The sequence below is a fragment of the Neopsephotus bourkii genome, unplaced genomic scaffold, assembly GCF_033783945.1.
Source record: "Neopsephotus bourkii isolate Nb327-2 ecotype Australia unplaced genomic scaffold, CSIRO-AGI_Nbou_v1 NB_357, whole genome shotgun sequence".
In the NCBI taxonomy this organism is placed as follows: Eukaryota; Metazoa; Chordata; class Aves; order Psittaciformes; family Psittacidae; genus Neopsephotus; species Neopsephotus bourkii.
The window spans coordinates 2,038,905-2,059,426 of record NW_026900863.1 but is presented as its reverse complement, the minus strand read 5'-3'; the positions used below and the strand labels follow the sequence as shown (position 1 = coordinate 2,059,426).

Sequence of the window (20,522 nt, the reverse complement as noted above, 5' to 3'; positions counted from 1 at the left end):
CTCCCTCTACACGTGCACGCTCAGAGCTTTCCGCTTCTTCCCGCCACTTCCGGTTCCGGCCGCGGAGCATGGAGGCGCGCGTGTCGCAGTGCGCAGCTCGGCTGGCGCGGCAGGTGCGGGCCGGGGTGGGCGGGGGCTCCGCGGGACCCTGTGCGGGGCGGGAGGCAGCGAGCGGCAGGGGCGGGAGCTCTTTGCTGCCTTCATGTCCGGAGAGCGCTCGGTGTACTGGAGCTTTGCAGTCATGGGGATGGGGATGGGGCCGGGCAGGGTTCGTGGTGAAGCTCTGTGGAAGGAGTTCCACAACCGGCATCGGCAAGTGTCAGCCACGGGCTGCGCGGCCGCCCTGCGCTCCGGCCCTGCGGCCAGCCGGGGCGGTGTGTGCCGGGCCTCGGGAGCGGCAGCGCCGGGGGCGGGGCCCTGTGGAGCAGCCCGGGAAGCGCGTCCACGGGCTGCGCTGGAGGCGGGTGTGCTGTGGGCGGTCCTGGCTTCCTCAGGCGGGCTATTGCAGCCGTGAGGTGCGCACGGTTGCTGGGAAAGGTGGTGACAGCCCTGTCCCTTCGGTGGCTGTGATGTAAAACCAGATCAGACTGCCAGGTCTGTCGCAGTCAGTGACTGGTACTGACAGAAGAATACAGGACAGCATGGAGTCCTACAGGTGAACTTCTGTGTTGCCCCAAGAGCAGGTAACTCAGAGATTCTGGACATTTGGCTTGCGGTTTTTTGTCTGCCATACACATGGACTCTCAAGTCACTTTCCAGTAAATTTTCTACTCCCAATTCAGTCATAGGATAAGCACTGCCACGAAACACTCAGATAATAGATCTGGCTGTTGAATCTTTGCAACTCTTTTTTTTGCCTTTGTTTTTGCATTTTCCCTTTGTAGCTGCTGGGAGAGGAGAGCATCGTGGGTGTTCTCCCCTTGCTGTCACTGGGATCTGCTCTTTAGTCCGTGAACGGAGTTCCAAGAAAGAGGGGGGTGTTCAGCTTTGTAACTCCAGGAGGCTGAAAGAGGCCACATGGAATTACTGAGCCTGAATCTACCTTTCACCTCGTTCCCTGCCACATCCTCCCTGTGCCAGCTCCAGCACGAGCCCATGGTGAACCGGCTGGCAGGAATCATGAGTGCCTTGGGAGAACAGCCCAACAAGGAGCAGTGTATGTGCTGAGTTACTGCACTGAGCTGGCTCAGCAAAGGTGTGGCAGAGGAGGAGCAGAGATAGAGCTGGTCAGGAGGCATGCTGGAAGGGAAAGAAGAGAGGTGCTCTTCTCCCTTTGCCGTGCTTTCTCAGGCCAGTTCCTCTCTGGTTTTGTTTTCATGTAATGGAGAAAAGCTCTGTCATGTTAAAGCCCAGAGACAGAAGCCTAAGCAAGGTTCGTGTTAAATCAGTGGGGTCTTTGGAAGACACTCTGACATTAAGGGAAAATGTAGGGATGTTTTTGGTCCTATTGAAGAAGCTATAGTTTTTTTGTGTTCACAGGTGAGGGGAAGATTTCTAGTTCTCAGCTGACCAAAGAGCCCTTGGAGATGTCAGCATGGCCTCATGTAGTTCCTGCAGCTTCTCATGAGGTGGTCATCAGGTATGACCCTTTACTGGCAATTTGTGACATGCCCGGGGCTGTGCAGGTAGAATAATCCCAGGGTAACACTTTGTCCTGAACAGCAGCTTTTCTGTTACACGTTTTGTGGCTCAGAGGTGTGTTGGTGTTGCCTCCTTTCCTTGCTTGGTGGTGTTGTGAGGGAGGAGTTACAGGGGGTATCTGTAGTTTGATGTAGTGATTCTTCAGAATGTAGAATCTAGAGAATCCCTTTAATAACACCTAGTGTTCACAGATGATTTTCTAGAGGGTTATGAGCTGCACCACAGCTGCTATCAGAAGAGGTATTTGTAGCATGCAACCATCTAAAGAGCTTTTTTGAGGTAATCTCAGCGCATGGCTGTGGGTGTGGGGTCATGGAATCATTCCTCAATCATAGAATCATATCTCAGGTTGGAAGGGACCCATAAGGATCATGGAGTCCAACTCCCTGCTCCTCACAGGAATGGCCAACGCTAAACCATGTGACTGAGCATGGTCCAGATCCTCCTCGACTCCTGACAGGCTTCTCCCTAGGGAGCCTCTTCCAGGGACCCAGCACCCTCCTAGGGAAGAGCCTTTTCCTGATGCCCAGCCTGCACTTCCCCTGGAACAGCTTCATTCCATTTCCTCATGTCCTGTCACTGGTCACCAGAACCACTGGGGCATGAGCAGGGTTCCCCCCTGACTGGCCCGTGAACCACAGCCCTCACTGCCCATTTTGGAGCTGTGCTGATCTTAACCCTACCCATTCTGCAGCTCAGTGTAGCCAGTGCTGAGTCCAGGCATTTCTGCTGCGGTTTGGAATTAAGAGTTTGTTTCATCACCTGTATTAGCAGTTGATGAGCTCAAAAAGGGAGACTGAAATGGCAGCAGCAGTGTCAGGGTAGGCAGTGAGGCTGCCACAGGGAAGCGTTTTGCTTTTGGTTCATCCTCAAGTAACATAAGGACTGGTACTGAAAGTTTCTGAAAAGGAGCACAAAACATGATAGAACAATGTGCCCGTCTGAGCTGACACGTGGGGCTGGTCACATCCAAAATGTGCCTGGTCTGAATGCCTCCTGTCTGCAGGTGTGGGTTTGCTGCTTTGGGGCAGTCATGGGAGAGAAGTAGATGAGACTTACTGACCTGTGGCATGGGTTTAGAGCTCTGTACCTCCAGGCCAGATCCAAGTGACTAGGATACCAATTGTCACCCTGTGTTTGTGTGGAAAAGCTGTTTGGGGTAGATGTCTGCCCCAGCGGATGCTGATTCCCAAGAACCCTTGTTCTGGGTCGTGGCTGTGCACGTGAATAAACCTCTTTCCTCATCCTCTCTTGTAGTCTTAACAATGTGGGAAGAAGCTCCAGTAAGATGCAGGTCATCTCAGCTCTTGCGAGTCTGAACTCGGGTGGCCAGAGTGCTTGTGGAGGAACATTAAATCATGTTGCTGTTGTGAAAAGTTTGCCAATGGTACTGAAATACCTCAGTAGTTATAGTTCTGGGGGAGGAGGAATAAATGTGAGCTGGTTGGGTCACATTTACTGGGTATGTCCCTGCCCATGGCAGGGGACTAGAACTGATCTTAAGGTCCTTTCCAGTCCAAGCAATTCTGTGATCCTATGGTTTTCATTTCAAAGGCAGAAGCAAGTGTTTGTCTTCAATGCAAAACTCTCCTCCAGGTCTTGCTAACCTGTCCTGAAGCTGTTGGCTTTGCTCAAGAGAAAGTAATACTGGGTGGATACAGATCCTGCAGATGAATGCGACATGAAGAGGATGAGATAGCTTTGTGCTTTCCTTAAAGTACATTCTAGGGCTGGAGGGATGAGTTACTCATGGCTCTGCTCTGATGTTCCTTTAGGTCGGTTTGTAGCAATAATGGTGACTTAAAACCTACAGGGAACCTGTAAAACATGGCAGTAAAATCACTGTGCTGTTTGAAACTTGAAGTTCAGTCTGAAAATCTTTCAAATTAGTCTGTAAGTCACCTGAAACGCTGCATGGTCAGGTCTGTGAGCAAAGTAAAACATGAAAACATACATGTTTTCTGCTTTTTATAGGGGAGAAGGTGTTTGTGTGCATGTGAGAGAGCAACAGTATGATTTGGGGGAGGGCTGCTTTGGATTACAAAAAAAGAAGTGATAGGCTGCAAGGAGAAAGGCTGCAATAAGCTTTTTGAAGTGAGGTGTTTTGAGCTACAGCTGTGCTGTTCAATGCTTTCAGTTGCCAAAATACCAAACCAAAGATTTTGATAACGGGTTTTATTCCCCACAGTCCTGTTTGTTCACGTCTGAACCTGCAGGACATCCTGTTCTCCTGTAGTACAGGAGAGAGGCTGGCAGAGAAGTGTGCTGGAAGCTGAAGCACAAATGCAGAATGACCTCAAAAGTGCTGATTTTCAGCTTGCTTCATAAGTAGCCAATCTTAACATGATTTTGGCTCAGTTCAGGGGTTTTGAGCATCTGCAGTTACTCACAGTGGTGTCTGTGGGAGCTGTTGCTCAGGAGGATGTGTAAGACAAGATTTCATGGCCCAGTTTTTTCTTTAATTAAATATTCTGATTGTTTTCAAGCACCAAAGCAAGTGAGCCCTTTTTGGTGAGGTTTGGTGACTTATTTCCCTGCAGGGGTAGCCTGAGCTGCCTCCTGCTATGGGGTTCTGGTGGAGGAGAGCCTGGGGGGCTGGCTCACTGCCCCTGCTGCCTGCACCCGTCACAGCAGCACTGAGTCACCTGCACCTTCAGCAGCCTCCAGAGCTGTGATGGTGAGCCAGGTTTGTGGCTGATGGACACAAAGCCTGTGATGGGGGAGGACAAGAGGTGGCCACCAGCAATGAAGTTTCAGGTACTTGGTGTCTCTGGGGTCGGGAACACGACTGCTCCTTACAGCAGTTCCAGCCACTGGGCTGAGGCTGCTGGCTGAAGCGTTTGCCTGTGATTCAGCCATGAGGTCGAAGGAGCACAGGGCAGTTTGTTTATGGGATGCCATCCAGAGGGACTGGGACAGGTTCAAGAGGGGCCCATGTGAACCTTGTGAGGTTCAATGGGGCCAAGTGCAGGGTCCTGCACGTGGGTCAGGGCAACCCCTGGTATCATCACAGGCCGGGGGATGGAAGGGTTCAGAGCAGCCCTGAGGAGAAGGACTTGGGGATACTGGTGGGTGGAAGACTGGACATGAGCAGGCAATGTGCACTTGCAGAACAGAGGCCAATCCTGATGTCTTGGGCTGCATGCAGAGGAGTGTGGCCAGGAGGTCAAGGGAGGTGATTCTGCCCCTCTGCTCTTCTCTGGTGAGACCGCACCTGCAGTCCCACATGCAGCTCTGGAGTCTAGTACAGGAAAGAGATGGACCTGTTGAAGAGGGTCCAGAGAAGGGCCACAGAAATGGTCAGATGGATTGAGCACCTCTGCTGTGAGGAAATGCTGAGAGAGTTGGGGTTGTTCAGCTTAGAGAAGAAAAGGCTCTGAGGAGACCTTACTACAGCCTTTCTATTCTTGAAAAGGGCCTGTAAGAAAGATGGGGAAAGGCTTTTTAGCAGGGCCGGGTGCAACAAGACAAGGGGTGGTGCTTTTAAACTAAAAGAGGGAGATTGAGGCTGATGTGAGGAAAGATTCTTTACAATGAGGAACCTCTCAGGTTGCCCAGAGAGGTGGTGGATGCACCATCCCTGGAGACATTCACAGCCAGGCTGGATGTGGTTCTGGGCAATCTGATCTAGTTGGAGATGTCACTAGAGGAGCTTTGAAGGCCCCTTGCAACCCAGACTGCTCTCTGATTTGGAGTATAGAGGTCCACCTGAAATTCCTGATTGCTGCTGAATGCTGAATGTCAGTTTTAAGGGAGAAACCATGGAGGAGAGGTTGTGCAGCAAGATGGATGTGAGTACAGGCTGCAGAAATGGCCCTATGGATTCCCCTGTGAATCCCCCTGTGAAGCAGCACGCTACACTTCTTGTCTGGGTTGCTGGGGTTGTATGAGTGATTGTGGTTTCACCCTCTGGAGGAGAGGCTGTGGCCTGTGAGATGATGAAACTGCCTGAAGAGGCTTTAGGGAGTTTTTGAAGCATCTTTATTAAATTCAAAAGCTGGAGAAAGGGCTTGTTTTGGGAACATGTTCTATTAGCATGACCTGTTGTCTGTCTTGCACATCTGTCTTGATACCTGTGAGATTGTTCTCATTGAGATCTTAAGGAATGTCTCTGAATCCCTGGGTTTGACAGAAATAGAAACAACTTAAAGGGTGAATCATTTGGGGGGACACAGAATGATGTGATGTTAAAAGGAGAAGATGTCTTTGTGCTTTCAATTTTGAGGGTTGGGGGATGAGTTCCCCATGTCACTGCTCCGCTCTTCCTTTTGCTGTTAACCTTTGCGAGGCAGAACTAGAACTGCCTGAGATCTTGCAGCTCCTCACCTTGGTGTCCCCCCGCCTCCAGGAGTGCCTGTGTGACAGTTCCGTTTGCTTTTCAGGAGCACGAGATCAGGTTGTTAACTGCAGAGATTGAGCGTCTGAAGAACTCTGGGTGCGTGGGAGTGTCCCCGAGTTTGGAAGGGCTGCGGGACGAGAACGCAAAGCTCAAGTATCGCTTGAACTTCCTTCGGAAGGTAAGGGAGGAGGAATGAATGCTGCAGCATGTGGGGCTGGTTCTCATTAAGACAAGCTAAATAAGTGCTGTCAGTTGTCACAGCTAGTGCTGTGTGACAGTGTGCTCTCACTGCATCCAGCGCCTTCATTGTTGGTGGCACATCAGATATTTCCGTGTTCCTTAAACAGGAGCCTACTTTATGACAGATGTCAGTAGGTTTATAAGGCCACAGTATCACATCTTGGCAGGTCATGGAAGGGACAGCCCAGCCAACATCTCTACCAGATCACTGGCAAGGTGCAGCCCTGCACTCAGGGGAAGTGTTCGTGCTGGGAGGCTCAACGGGAGCAGCAGCCCCTGAATCATGGCATTTTTCTGTCATATTCGTTGCTCCCGTGCCTAGAAGTGTCAGCCACATCTATCAGCCACGCTTTGCCAGGCAGCCAGGGAAAAAAGAGGCGTGTAACAGCTCCCAGATGTTGTGAATTTAGCCTTCTGGGATTGTTTTTTTTCAGAGCCTTCAGGAGGAAAGAAGTAAACCAGCAAAAAGCATGATTAATATCAACAGCCTCCTTCAGGAGATCTTTGGAGCTGCTATTCAGGCTGCCTATCCAGAGCTAGAAAACCCTCCGCTAGTGGTGACACCAAGTCAGCAGCCCAGGTTTGGAGATTACCAATGTAACAGCGCCATGGGCATCACACAGGTAAATCTGACCAGTCTTACAAAGGGAACTAAAGCTTGGAATGCTTCTTTTGGAAGCTGTGTGGTAACACAGGGAGAGTTGCAGTTGTGGACCTGTTTCAAGCTTGCTGCAGGCCTCTGGTCTGAGAATTCAGTGAGCATCTAATGGCATTTTAGGGCAAGCATTGGTCTTCACCAAATAGATCTTTAAGCCTCTGGTTCGATGGTAAGAGAGTTCCATGTGTGTCACATAGAACAGCTGCTCAGTTTGTGGGATCTAAATCAAACCGGGACTGAAGTGCTGCATTGATTTACTAACTATGCAATTAAATACCAAATAGTGAGCTGTATGTTTGGAACTGGTATCAGCAAAACAATAAATCCCAATTCTGGACAGTTACAAATGTTACAAACACTACATCTCAGAATGGTCTTGTGTAGTGTGGGGGAAGTGCCGTGTCCCCACATCCACAGAGTTGTGTGCGCACACCCCCTTCTCACAGGAAAGAAGAGCTACAAACGCCACCCCGTTTCAGGGCACACATCTCCTCTTGGTGTGGGTGCTGCAGGTTTCTACTGCCCACTGACACACATCAGGGAGAGGGGCCTGGGTGCTCCCTGTGTGCCTGGGTAGGGTTCAGGTCCCTGCATGCTGCATCCTGAACTGCTCTGCTCTTGGACCTGGTGACATGGGTCATTTTTCTGTGTAGGGGCTGTGGGGTGCACAGCATCTCCTCACAGTGCCCAACCAGATATAGGCTGCTGCTCAGTCACTGTGCTGCATACTCTGCTTTATTTCAAACACCTTTTATTAATTCCCTGGTTACAGCTGAATTTGGCTGATTTTTGGTGCATTCCTGAAAGCATTTTCAGTTTTGTGACAAATGCTCTTTGAGGTGGATCGGAGTGCACTGTTCCATGCACACTTTGTGCTCTTGTTTGTATCTTCCTGGCTGTTACCCAAGCACCTGCTGAGGGGAGGTGTGTGGGCTTCCCCACATCTATGGTTGGTGGCGCCTCTATTTTCTTTTAAATGAGCAAAAAGCAGGAAACATGGGGGGTGTTTGTTACTATTTTACTGTGAGGGTGCTGAGGTGCTGGCACAGGGTGCCCAGAGGAGCTGTGGCTGCCCCATCCCTGGCAGTGTTCAAGGCCAGGTTGGACACAGGGGCTTGGAGCAAGCTGCTCTAATGGAAGGTGTCCCTGTGCATGGCAGGGGTTGGAACTGTATGAGCTTTGGGGTCTTTTCCAACCCAAACCATTCTATGCTTTGATATTGTTCTGATCTTGGAGGTTTTCAGGCAGCTGTAAGAGTGGTTCCAATTTACAGAACATCTCTTAGGTATGGGCAAGGGAAGGAGTGGGTTTTCTTAACCTGGTTCATATCAGTGGTCACTTTGAATATTACGACATTGCTGCTTTCTGGAAGGTATTTGACCAAAGAGGACCCAAGCAGAATGAGACCCTTCAGGAGTTGCCTCAGTGGGCTGGGACTGTGCTGAAGTAAAACCAGGAGGTCATAGAGAAAGTTGGTGCTAAAACACCCCAACTCTGAATGCATTGGTGCCTTTGATTGAGTAGTTAGACTCTCGTAATTGCAAGTCTTTCATTTTGCAATTAGAAACAACTTTTTTAAGTGTTCTGTTGTCATTTCACCATTATCAATCTATTAGGCTGCTAACTTTGACATGGAACTGACACACATGGAATTCTACCCAGGTTGTCACCTGCAGCCACTGTGTCTGTTCTGCCACAGTGAGACTGACACCCGGCAGCATCCATACGTGCTAGCCAGCAGGCTTCTGAAACCAGCCCTCACAAATAGGTGCCATCTTCCCTTGGTCTCATGAGCATCATGCTGGGCCTGGGCTGCAGCCAGGACAACACTGGGTGACTGCACTGACAGGGCCTTGCAGAGCTTTGCCAGCTTTGTGACCGCTGCTTTACCCCAATTAAGTGGCTGTTGGGATTCTCGAGCAGTCCTGGCTTCCCGTGTCCGCATTGTTCACATAACTCAGTGTCTGAACGGTCCCCTTCAGGCCAGGGTGTCAAGTCCCATATTGTCAGCTGTACTGAGGAGTAACAGTTCCTAGTGCTGGGCTTGCCTTTGGAGTCTGTTCCCTGGAAGAGCACCGTGTATGAGCTGGGTGATACTCACACGTGCAGCACAGTTAGAGCATGTCAGCACAGCAGAGTCAGGGGATGCAGTGCAACCATTTCCCTCTGAGAGCAGCAGGTTGTGTACTTTCCATCAGCCTAAGTTTTAGGGTTTGACTGTGGGGCAGGTCTTCCATAGCCTCACTCCCCCAGTGTCCCCTGCACAGAGCTGGAACACCACTCACCACAACTGCCAGAGGAGCAGGACCTGCCCTGCTTGGTACGTGCCCTGCAGCATCCTCTCCCTGTGATGCGCCCATGTGGAAACAGCCCTCACAAGTGCACATTGTTTTACTGGGAGCTCGTTAGTGTGTGACTGCTGAGGGTTGAGCCAGGAGCAGTGTTTGCTCCTTACAGTAATAAGAGTAGGGTGACTGTTTCTGGAGTGATTCAAGTAACACGCCTGTCATCTGGTGTAACATGCCCATAATCTGGGTTTACATTTATTTTTCCTGTAGTTTGCACTTTGAGTAGCATTACAGGCTACATTTACATTACATTTTCTTTTCTTGCCCATGCTAAGCTTTTTTCAACTTGTAAGGATCCTGTTATTATCAGCTGTATGACAGGTTAAATAGGAAGCTGAAACTGAAGTAGAAGTCACATTTTGCACAGACTGCAAGTTAGCAAATACAAGCAGCAGTGTCAATTTTGAATTGACAAAGAGGTACATGCTGCTTGTCCTTGATGGGAGTGAGGGGATAGATTCTTTTCAGACACATCAGAGTAAGAATGGAAAATCATGTACTCAGAAACAAATAGTTGTGGTGGGTGCATGCAATGTGATGTACTGGTTCGCAGGGACAGTTTGGGCTGTCTCAGAGGGCCCTCCTAAGGAATGTTTCTGTGAGATTGTAAAGCTATGTGAGAAGGTACCTTGGGAATGGACACAGAACTTGTGGAGTTGGACTAGATGATCTCAAAAGGTCCCTTCCAACCCATACCATTCTGATGTTACTATTGGATGTGAGCTTGCATCATGTTCTTTGAGTTCCAAGTGGGCCATTGATAGCTGGAGACAAAAGGAGAGCTGCTTTACCAGCAGATTCTCTGATGCCTTTTGAAGAGAATTTGTCAGTGTTAGAATTAGGTTTGGTTTCTTGGCTTGTGGGATTTTGTTTATTTAGTCACTTCATTATTAAGTCTCAGATAGGGCTGAAGGCAGTTCGCTTTGCTTGCTTTTAATCATAAATTAGCAGCTTGCTCCGAAACCACACTCAGCATCTACTGCAGGCACAGCTCAGAACTTAGAATATGAGTGCTGGCAGAGCTGAGGGTACCTGTGAGACTGAGGAACAGCATTTTGAAGCAGTATGAAGGACTATGCCAGCTTTGTTTGTCCCTTTTCCTAGTTTAGAGAGATAGGAATTTGCCAAACCTCTTAACAGTGTTTGAAAAATACCCTGGAAGCTTTCTTCTGACATAGGAACTGCTCTTTAATCGTCCTTAGCGGAAGGGAGTGAACATGGTGGGTCTGGTTACACTTCTGCTCTAGAGAGGGACTGATCTAATCTGACAAATTTGCTGGAGATGTTTGTGTCTATACATTATGAAGCTAAACAGTCCTGGACTTGTGTGAAGCGTTTGACACTGTCCCACACGACATCCTTGTCTCAAATTGGAGAGACATCAATTTGATGAATGGACCACTCGGTAGATAAAGAACTGGCTGGAGGGCTGCACACAAAGAGTTGTGATCAATGGCTCAGTGTCCAGCTGGAGACCAGTAACAAGTGGTGTCCCTCAGGGATCAGTGTTGGGACCGGTCTTGTTTAACATCTTCGTCGCTGACATGGACAGTGGGATTGAGTGCGCCCTCAGCAAGTTTGCCGATGACACCAAGCTGTGTGGTTCGGTTGATACGCTGGAGGGAAGGAATGCCATCCAGAGGGACCTTGACACGCTTGTGAGGTGGGCTGATGCCAGCCTCATGAAGTTTATCCATGCCAAGTGCAAGGTCCTACACCTGGGTCAGAGCAATCCCAGGCACAGCTACAGGCTGGGCAGAGAAGAGATTCAGAGCAGCCTGCGGAGAAGGACTTGGGGGTGCTGGTCGATGAGAAAATGAACATGAGCCGGCTTCAGTGTGCGCTCACAGCCCAGAAAGCAACCGTATCCTGGGCTGCATCAAAAGGAGTGTGACCAGCAGGTCGAAGGAGGTGATCCTGCCCCTTTATTCTGCTCTCGTGAGGCCTCACTTGGAGTATTGTGTGCAGTTCTGATGTCCTCAACATAAAAAGGACATGGAACTGTTGGAGCAAGTCCAGAGGAGGCCACGAGAATGATCAGGGGACTGGAGCACCTCCTGTATGAAGACAGGCTGAGAAAGTTGGGGCTGTTCAGCCTGGAGAAGAGGAAGCTGTGTGGAGACCTCATAGCAGCCTTCCAGTATCTGAAGGGGGCCTGTAGGGAAGCTGGGGATGGACTCTTCGTTAGGGACTGTAGTGATAGGACAAGGGGTAAATGGTTCAAACTTAAACAGGGGAAGTTTAGATTGGATATAAGGAGGAAATTCTTTCCTGTTAGGTTGGTGAGGCACTGGAATGGGTTGCCCAAGGGGGCTGTGAATGCTTCATCCCTGGCAGTGTTCAAGGCCAGGTTGGACGAAGCCTTGGGTGATACGGTTTAGAGCGAGGTGTCCCTGCCCATGGCAGGGGGGTTGGAACTTGATCATCTTAAGGTCCTTTCCAACCCTAACTATTCTATGATTCTATGAGGATCTCTCAGTGCTGCTGTACCTGTGCTTTCTGTTTCACTCTGTACAGTGTTATGGAGGAGTGAATCTTACCTCCTCATGTTGTGTTTCAGATACTGCTCAAAACCAAGGAACAGAAGGTCAGCCCAAGAGAAATAGCTGAGAAAATAACAAAACATATTCCTGCTAATGAATGCATTGAGAAGGTTGAAATCGCTGGGCCTGGTAAGGGAGTTCCGTGATACACACTTTGTGTTTTAAAGCTTATAGGGCAATTTTAGATTGGATGGTGATCAGGGAAACTTTGTTTAACTCTTCCACAATTGAAAACTGCAGTTACAGGGTGAATTAGCTGCTTCTGTGTTGGGGAGCTTTGTAGCCCTCAGACCTGTGTAGAGCAGCAAATCTGCATCTGTATTAGAATTGGCAGTTGCCATCCTAAGCCCTTTAATTAGTAAGTTTTCCACTGATCCTTAAGGCACCATCTTTTCTCCTGTGTTGGTGGTGATGGGTATCAGGCTGCATCATGAAATCACAGCAGAAATCCACATGCCCTTCTCACTGCTGCTGGCATGAGGAGGAGACCTTGACCTCTCAGCACTGAGATACTGCAGTAGCATGGAGGTTATGAATTCCTGCATCTGCCCTGTGACCCAGGAAGAAATACAAGGACTTCCATCCCTCAGGGCTTCAGCATAAACACAAAATTCACATGGCACAGCCCTTCGTGTGCTTGGGCAGAAGCTCATTCCTTAGCTTTGTGAAGCTGAAGTTAGTGTTGTCCCACAAGCATGGATAATCCCAGGTGAAATGGTGTGGTTTAGGGTATTAATTTAAAGAAAGGAGACAAAGCAGGATCTGGTTTTGCATTCTGCAAACCTTGGCAAGATTATTTATTTTCTCATTAAAAATGTTCTTAAATTCACATTTGAGTGGCCGTGTGCAGAAAGGAGTGATGTCAGTGGGTTAACTTGCAGCATCTATCTCCTGCATAACAGGCTTTAGTGCTGTGAAATAGACTCTTGAAAATGGCAGCAGAATTTGTCCTCTAGTGACAGCTTTGTTGCCCTGTTGCTGAAAATTGGTTTTGGTTTGTCAAGCCAGGTTCCTGTGCTCTTGTCCTTGATGTGAGGAAACAAAAAGTGGTTTGAGGCACTTTTGCAGCCGCAGCACTCATTGCTGGTTTTCTCCTCTCCAGGTTTTATCAATGTCCACTTGAGAAGGGATTTTGTGTCGAAGCAGCTGAGCAGTTTATTGGTGAATGGAGTTCAGCCACCGGCTATTGGCAAAAGGAAAAAGGTACAGCAGTAAGTGCACAGGCATCCTGCTCCCATAGGGATGAGCTGTGCTGGGCTGTGGGTAGCTCTGCAGTTCTCCGCGAGGTGGTTTGTTGAGCAGATGTCCATGTCAGCTGCTTGTTACAGCAGCATATGGGGTGTGATTTAGGGACTGGGGCTGTAGGGTGGGCTGTGCGTACCTGGTGCAGTCTCTGGTGGGTAAGGGACAGGGCTCCCGGGGTAGGGAGTGTTGCACCAAGCTCATTCTGGTGGGTGCAGCAGAGCCCCAGGCTGGAAGCCTGCTCTCATGGTCCCTGAGGGCCTCCTCTGCTGCTGTGTGCTGTTTGCAGCAAAGGGCGTGAGGGTCAGCCTTGTTCCTCCAGCAAAGCCCAGGTCAAACACACAGTGTGGTAACGACTGCTGCTCTTTGTTTGTTCTCTGGTGCTGTGTGTAAGGTGGTCGTGGATTTCTCATCCCCTAACATTGCAAAGGAGATGCACGTTGGCCACCTGCGGTCCACTATCATTGGAGAAAGCATGTGCCGGCTGTTCGAATTTGCTGGCTATGATGTTTTGAGGTGAGAGTCCATTTGGGGTGTGCTGGGCTTGCTTGGCTGGGTGTGTACAGTATCCCAGGGCTTTGGTCTGTGCTGTCTGTTTATAAGCACACAACAAATAATCCTTTTTGTATGGTAAAATACTAAGCTGATGGAATGTAGTACGTTGGGAATGAAGATGGCGAGAAGCTTCATGCAGTGAAACTGTGGGTGTTGGCCTGGTTTTGGTGCTGTTATGTTTCTTCTTTTAGGATATATGTTTCTGAAATGCATGTGTTTTAAAGCATATGTTTGCAAAGTCATTATTGTGTTTTTCAATTGCTTTAAGGTTAAACCATTTAGGAGACTGGGGCACCCAGTTTGGAATGCTCATTGCTCACCTCCAAGACAAATTTCCAGATTACTTAACAGTTTCTCCTCCCATTGGGGATCTCCAAGCTTTTTACAAGGTACTTGTAGCAAATAAGTATGATGTTTACATCAACATTGGGAAAGCATACTGGGGAGCTTTACAAATTGCAGCATAGCTTTTGAGAAACAAAAGAAGTGATCACTGTTAATGGGTTATTGCAATAACCTGTCACTGGGTGATGAATTGTGGTATCTGGCATAGAGTTGTCTGTATGGGGCACCATCAGAGGACTTTGTAAGCATGCTGCCTCTGTCTTTTGAGCCTGTTAGCCCTGTTAGCTTGTATCAGGGAAGAGATCAGCACTTTTCATGAGGTGTATTTCCCTGTAGGAGTCCAAGAGGCGGTTTGACACAGAGGAGGAGTTCAAGAAACGTGCCTACCAATGTGTGGTGCTGCTGCAGAGCAAAACCCCCGACTTCATCAAAGCCTGGGAGCTCATCTGTGACGTGTCACGGAAAGGTGACTGCCACATTCAGGAGCATGTCCCAGCAGCAGAACTGTGCCTTTCCTCACCTCTGTATCTGAGCCCATGCTCTGGTTTTCCTTTGAAAATCACTGCCATCCTGCTGGGAGAGGCTTAAAGATAAAAGCCAACACAATCAAAGAACTGGGCTGTCTGTGGAGCGTTGTCTCTTCAGTCTTGGTCTGATGGCTTGACTGGGAGATGGAAAATGCTTTTGGGGACTTGCTATGCCCCCTGGTAAACATATGCCACTAATTCCTACTGTGTGCATTTAATGGAAGCATTTTGTTCTGTTTCCCTCCTCAAGAGTTCCAGAAAATCTACAACTGCTTGGACATTACGCTCACAGAGAGAGGAGAATCGTTCTACCACGAGATGATGAAAGACATCGTAAAAGAATTTGAAGATAAAGGTGAGTCTTTTGGTCTCAGAGTCAAAGTAACCTTGAGGTAACCTCAGTCCTGTGCAGTGAGGCTTAGAACTGATGTTTGTGAAATTCTGTGTTCCCCAGCCTTGCTCTTTTTCACAGCCACATTTCCTCAGTGGGTCTTTTGTGGCTTTTCCTCCCAGGGAAGCATTGGCAGAAGTGATTCTTACATGCTTCATTCCAGAAATCTTGAATCATTCTTGCTGACACCAGAAGCAGTTTGTGATATTTGTAGGTGATAGTGTGAGGTACTACTGGAATTCATTGTATCCTTAGTAAATAGTCAAGGAGCAGTATATGGCAGACTGCCCACAGTTGGTGTTGTGACTGAATGGGAACTTGGAGAGATCTCTGAGAAGACAGTAGTATTTTTTGATTATGCTGACTTTTGGGACTGGCCAGAAGCCAAATGGAGCATAAAAAGTCTGGGTTTATGTGTTCCTGTCTGGATTTGGCAGTTCTGGAGTCTTGCCATCTGAAGTGTTTGTGCTAAGTCCTTACTGCATCTCTGTATAAAGATTCTGTTGCCTTAAGTGCCACACTTTGTGATGCTGGTTTTGTTAAAGGTAGATCTGGATGCCAGAGACAGGAGTTCTCAAATCCAGTTAGGTCTCTTCTGGTAAGGCCCAATCTGTACAGATCCACTTCCATGTGCATAGCCTTGAGTTCTGGCTGTGACATGGTTGGCGAGGGAGTTCATGTAGGTGTGTTCATATTTTGAGCCATTAATGATTTCATAATATGGGTGCATGGCCTTTTCTTTCTGGTAGCATCCAGGAAGGGGTGTTTCTGCGTGTGCTGGCCCACAAAGCTCCCTCTGCAATACAACACGGGATATTTTTCATTGCTTTTCTAGGATTTGTCCAGGTTGATGATGGCCGGAAGATCGTGTTTGTCCCAGGTTTCCCTGTCCCGTTGACGATCATGAAATCAGATGGAGGTTACACCTATGACACATCTGATTTAGCTGCTCTTAAGCACAGGCTGTGTGAAGAGAAAGCTGATATCATTATCTATGTTGTTGATAGTGGCCAGGTGAGTGTGTCACCCTCTGTTACTGCTGGTACAAAGCATCAGAAAGGGTGTTACATGACAGGTACAACACTCATTTAGGCAGAAGTCTGTAGAGTTTTAGTGTGTATATTTACTCTTGTCCTCACTGGTGTAATGATGAATCAAGTTTGGTGGTCTCCTTGTATAGCCCCTAGAAGCATTTGATTAGGGAGAGACCCAGTTTACCACTGGAAGTGGGTGAAGCCTAAATCTCAGTAGATGAGTCTGGAATGAGATTTGTGTTGCTTATACTGCGGTTGCTCCTTATCTGAAGAGATGCAGGGTTGTCAGCTCCATATATGAGCAGTGATGGGAATTTGCCAGTTACTGCTTCTCTAAGCCAGGAAAACTCCTGGAAACGTTGAGCATTCTGAAGTGGCATTTGTCTGTGAAGCCAGAAACGTTTCAGGTCTCATTGTGAAAGCAGAATTGTGAAGGAGAGAAAGCTGAGAAGAAAACTGTCCTTGGAGGAGTGGGTTGAGAACCACTTGTTGGCATTTGTTCCTTGCAGTCGGGGCATTTGCAGACGGTGTTTGCAGCCGGGCAGATGATTGGCTGGTATGATCCTAAAGTAACCAGAGTGGCACACGCTGCGTTCGGAGTGGTGCTGGGAGAGGACAAGTAAGTCTGTGGATGTATTTCTTCCTCTGTATGTGCTCTGAAGAGGCTGTGTGAGTGAATGCAGAAGACTTGCTCTTGTTTGAAGACAAGTATGTATGTGGCATGCTAAAAAAAACCCACACAGTGCATCCCATGCTATTACTTGTAACTGTCATTTCATTGTGTCATGGTCCTTGAGCCACCTAGTCACTGGTGCTGTGGTCAGGTTGCCTGACTTCTTCTGCCTGCTGTTGATGGAGGCGCACTGGGAATGGCTGGTGGAAGTGCAGAGGAAGCTGATATGAATACGGGGAGATAGCAGTGGTAAAGGCCGTGATGGCCATTACGTGCTACCTGCTTCATGGTCAATGAAACAAAAGCTGGGAAAAGAACCTTGTGTCCTCATCTGCAGGCAGGCCCTTGTGCTCCAGAGCTGTTCTAGTGTCTGTGAAGGTGATGGTTAAAGCAGTGTGCTCTGACAGTCAGCTGCCATTGCAGATGGGCTGGGTTTGCTGGAGGGTAGTTACAAAATTTAAGGTGGAAATGCCTGCAAGAAGTTCTGATGCATGTTGTGAGCTGCCTGGGCACCCGCTGACCCTGGGCAGAGGGTGGAAGTGGTTTGGCCTCTTATGCAGGTGGTCATTTTGGCTCTGTGTTCTCAGGAAGAAGTTCAAAACTCGGTCAGGGGATACAGTGCGTCTTATAGACCTGCTGGAGGAAGGGCTGAAACGAGCTATGGACAAGCTGAAGGACAAGGAGCGGGACAAGGTATTTGTGACAAATTGCCTATCTTTCCTGAGAACTTCCCAGATTTGTTCACTAAGTTATGGTTTCCACATTGTGGATGTGAGCTGAGTGTGATTACTTGGTAAGCAGGTCAGGCAAGGTGCTATCAAGGGAAAGAAGAGCATCCCTGAACACATGGCAGTGGTGAGATCTGAGCTGCAGGCAGCACACTGGCCTCTGGTGCTGCAGAGCTCCCTCAGGAGAGGAGGGCCTGGCAGGACAACTGGCCTTGCTGGTGCTGTGAGGCCTCCGCAGTGTGATGGCCACAGCTGTGACTGAACCAAGGTGCAGGAGGTGGGGCAGAATGGAACCTTGCAACCTTGGCCTGCTTGTCTGCACTGACTTGTGGTAGTGGGTGGCCAGGGATCTGCAGGGGACTTTGGCTTCACCCTTTCCCTTGGGCACTGTGGTTAAGTTTGCTGAAAGCCCTTTGCTTTGCAATGTCTTTACTGACATTTCTGTCCTGCATCTTGGTAGCCTGGAGAGAACTGAACAGTATGGGACATGGAATGGAACAGAAGGACCACACTGTCCACTCACTGTGTGAGTCTGGAATTGGGAAGCACAGCTCCTTAGTGCTGTGCAGTGTAGGGTGAAAGTGAAAGATCCCTTTTTAAAAAGGAGCACAAGGAAGCACATTAAAAACCACCTTGAAAATCTCACAAGGGTTCATTTGAGCCCAACACAAAAGTGCTTTGCCACACTGACAGGGCAAGGTTCCACCAGAGAGGGGTTTTGTGTCTGAAATCCTCTATAAAGGTAGGATGGCCGCATGTTTGTGTGCACATGCAGTTTGTAAGAAGCAGGAGCACATTATCAGCACCAAACCTTTGTGGCAGGCAGTTCATCATGGGGCCAGAGGTCTGATGGGCCTTCGTAAGCAAAGGGAGTCAGCCTTAACCTGGCAGGGCTGCAGGGCCATTGGATTGCAGGGGAAGTGAGGGCTGGAGCCATGCCGTGTGGCCAAGGCTGCATGTTGTGGCTAGTGATACCTCCTTCCTCATGACTTACCTGTTCTGGAATTGCAACAGGTCCTCACGGCGGAAGAGCTGAAAGCTGCCCAGACATCAGTCGCTTTTGGATGTATTAAATATGCAGATCTCTCCCACAACAGACTAAATGATTACGTGTTCTCCTTTGACAAGATGCTGGATGACCGGGGGAACACAGCTGCTTACTTGCTGTATGCCTTCACCCGCATTAGGTAGGTTGAGAATTGTTTGGATTTGATCTCTGATGCTCTTGCAAAGGGAGATGTGGGGAAAGGGGTGAATTATTGCATCAGTGCTGCTGAGGGTGATTAGTAAGAGAAGCCAGCTACACCAGTATGCATCATAGGAAGGGTTTTATTTGTCATTGGGAATGGTGTCATCTGCTCTCTGCAGCAGGACTTCTCTGTGCACCATGTGTCCCAGGCCTTTAGCTGGCTGGGAGGAACTGTGGGAGTTTCAGTAATTCCATCAGAGGCACTGGGTGTTTGGGAAGGGGTGAGCCTCTGTTCCAGCACCTCCTCAGCTCAGTTTATCGCCATGTCCCATGCAGGTTTTCTGTCACCCCGAGCTCTGGTTTGTGTGGCAGCATCAGCTGTCCTTCCTGACACTTGTGCCCAGAGCATGTCCCTCCCTGTTCTTCTGCAGTGCATTCAGGGGCTGACTGCTCTCTTCCGGCCTGGTAACCGGACTGGGCAAGTGAGGAGGCCAGCAGGTGGCCAGTGCTGGCCCTGGGCAGTGGAGAGTTGGGACCCTCACAAGCAGACTGTGGTTTGGGTCATTGCAGGGCCATTGCCCGCCTGGCCAACATTGACGAGCAGATGCTGCGGAAGGCAGCCAGGGAGGAGGTGCTTATCCTGGACCATGAGAAGGAGTGGAAACTGGGCAAGTGCATCCTGAGGTTCCCCGAGGTCCTGCAGAAGATCCTGGAGGACTTGTTATTGCACACGCTCTGTGACTACCTTTATGAGCTGGCCACCACCTTCACTGAGTTCTACGACAACTGCTATTGTGTTGAGAAGGACAGGCAGAGTGGTGAGTGCTGGCCATGGGGCTTGCTGCTGCAGAGCCAGTGTTACTCATGTGGGAGGACTGAAGGTGGCTGGCACAGCTTGTGTGGTCACCTGCCTGTGAGCAGGTGGGGTAGAGAGCTGTGAGCAGCCTGGCACACGGAAACGCAGGGCTCATCAAATCTGCCTGGCTTGGGAGGGCGGAAGGGGGCTCAGCCAGGGCCAGGCTGTGGGCAGAGGGGTTTCCACTGGGGAAGGCAGCTTTGGTTGTCCTGTTCCAGCTCCCATGGTGATGTTTTGCAGGCCAGATCGTGAAGGTGAACATGTGGAGGCTGCTGCTATGCGAAGCCACTGCCACCGTCATGGCCAAAGGATTCGACATCCTGGGGATTAAGCCTGTGCAGAGGATGTAGCTGTTTCCTGTGGGGTGACAATAAAGGGACTGAACAACTGGAGGTGTCTGTGTCTTTTGGGATGGGGTTGTGTAGGAAGGATACTCTGGGGGAGCAGCACTCCCTTAGGAGAAAAAAGAAGGAGTAAAAGTCAAGGGGGAAGTAAGGGAAGAAGGCAAGAAGGGAAGGGGGAGGAAGTAAGGAAAGGAGAGCACAGGAGCAGAACCTGGAGTTACAGAGGCAGATGAGCGTCCACAGGCACAGCTCAGAGCAATTCTCTGCAGGAACCAAACCCCCCAGACCCATACACAGCACAACTCTGCCTCAGGCTGCAGTTTAAGGACTGAGAACTTGGAACGACCAAGAGCACCTACAGGAAATCCTCCAACCACAGTGCAGTCACCTATGCTGCTGGAGGAGCCTTGCTTTGATGACTCTCACCATCCTCTTTACCTTATTGCCATGTGGGAGCAGGTCCCCAGTTTCTGCTGTCATCTCTGGCATCCCTCAGATGAGCACAGAGCTCTTGGGAGCCAGGCAGCCTCATCCCAGCCCAGCAGTGCCAGCCCTGAATGCTTGTCTCATGGAAGGTGCTCGTGAGCTGACCAAGGCAAGTCGGGTACCTGTGACAGAGATGGGACATCCCACTTGAGAACTGACTTGAACACACGTGGGAGATGTGAAACAACACATGCTTCCCACAACACCGGAGCACAGGCAGTGGGGTGCACCACCTGCATCCACTGCACTGCGCTGTGCACAGGGCCTGGACCAGCTGCACAAGAGGGGTGGCTCCCTGCGCGCCTCAGGGCAGCAGCGCCGCCAGCAGCAGGCAGGAGGCTCACCAGGGGACGAGCACAGCGGTTAGCTCCGTTCCCGCAGTA

General features: G+C 49.5%; 1 protein-coding gene across 4 annotated transcripts; it reads left to right on the top strand.

Annotated features, from left to right (window-relative positions):
• Window positions 1-50: 50 nt before the first annotated feature.
• RARS1 (arginyl-tRNA synthetase 1) lies at window positions 51-19,699 on the top strand. Of its 4 annotated transcripts, none has more exons than XM_061348437.1 (15): window positions 51-113; window positions 6,024-6,158; window positions 6,655-6,843; window positions 11,787-11,898; window positions 12,872-12,972; window positions 13,406-13,527; window positions 13,835-13,955; window positions 14,248-14,377; window positions 14,689-14,793; window positions 15,665-15,843; window positions 16,373-16,482; window positions 17,124-17,229; window positions 18,279-18,451; window positions 19,024-19,271; window positions 19,550-19,699. In XM_061348437.1, the coding sequence occupies exons 1-15, from the start codon at window positions 69-71 to the stop codon at window positions 19,657-19,659; spliced, it is 1,986 nt and encodes a 661-aa protein (XP_061204421.1). In that variant the 5' UTR covers window positions 51-68; the 3' UTR covers window positions 19,660-19,699. The 4 variants fall into 4 exon arrangements, with proteins under 4 accessions (XP_061204421.1, XP_061204420.1, XP_061204422.1 ...); XM_061348438.1 differs by lacking the exon at window positions 19,550-19,699 and adding an exon at window positions 1,480-1,579 and having other exon boundaries at window positions 54-113; window positions 19,024-19,478; XM_061348439.1 differs by lacking the exons at window positions 51-113; window positions 19,550-19,699 and adding exons at window positions 762-1,226; window positions 1,480-1,579 and having other exon boundaries at window positions 19,024-19,478.
• Window positions 19,700-20,522: the final 823 nt, after the last annotated feature.

What these genes read in the sequence shown, in the direction of transcription:
- RARS1 (XM_061348436.1), top strand. Translation starts at nt 69, where the DNA reads ATGGAGGCGCGCGTGTCGCAGTGCGCAGCTCGGCTGGCGCGGCAG. An exon ending in GCTGGCTATGATGTTTTGAG is followed by an intron (nt 13,528 to 13,834) that starts GTGAGAGTCCAT and finishes AATTGCTTTAAG; the next exon opens with GTTAAACCATTTAGGAGACT. An exon ending in TATGCCTTCACCCGCATTAG is followed by an intron (nt 18,452 to 19,023) that starts GTAGGTTGAGAA and finishes GGGTCATTGCAG; the next exon opens with GGCCATTGCCCGCCTGGCCA.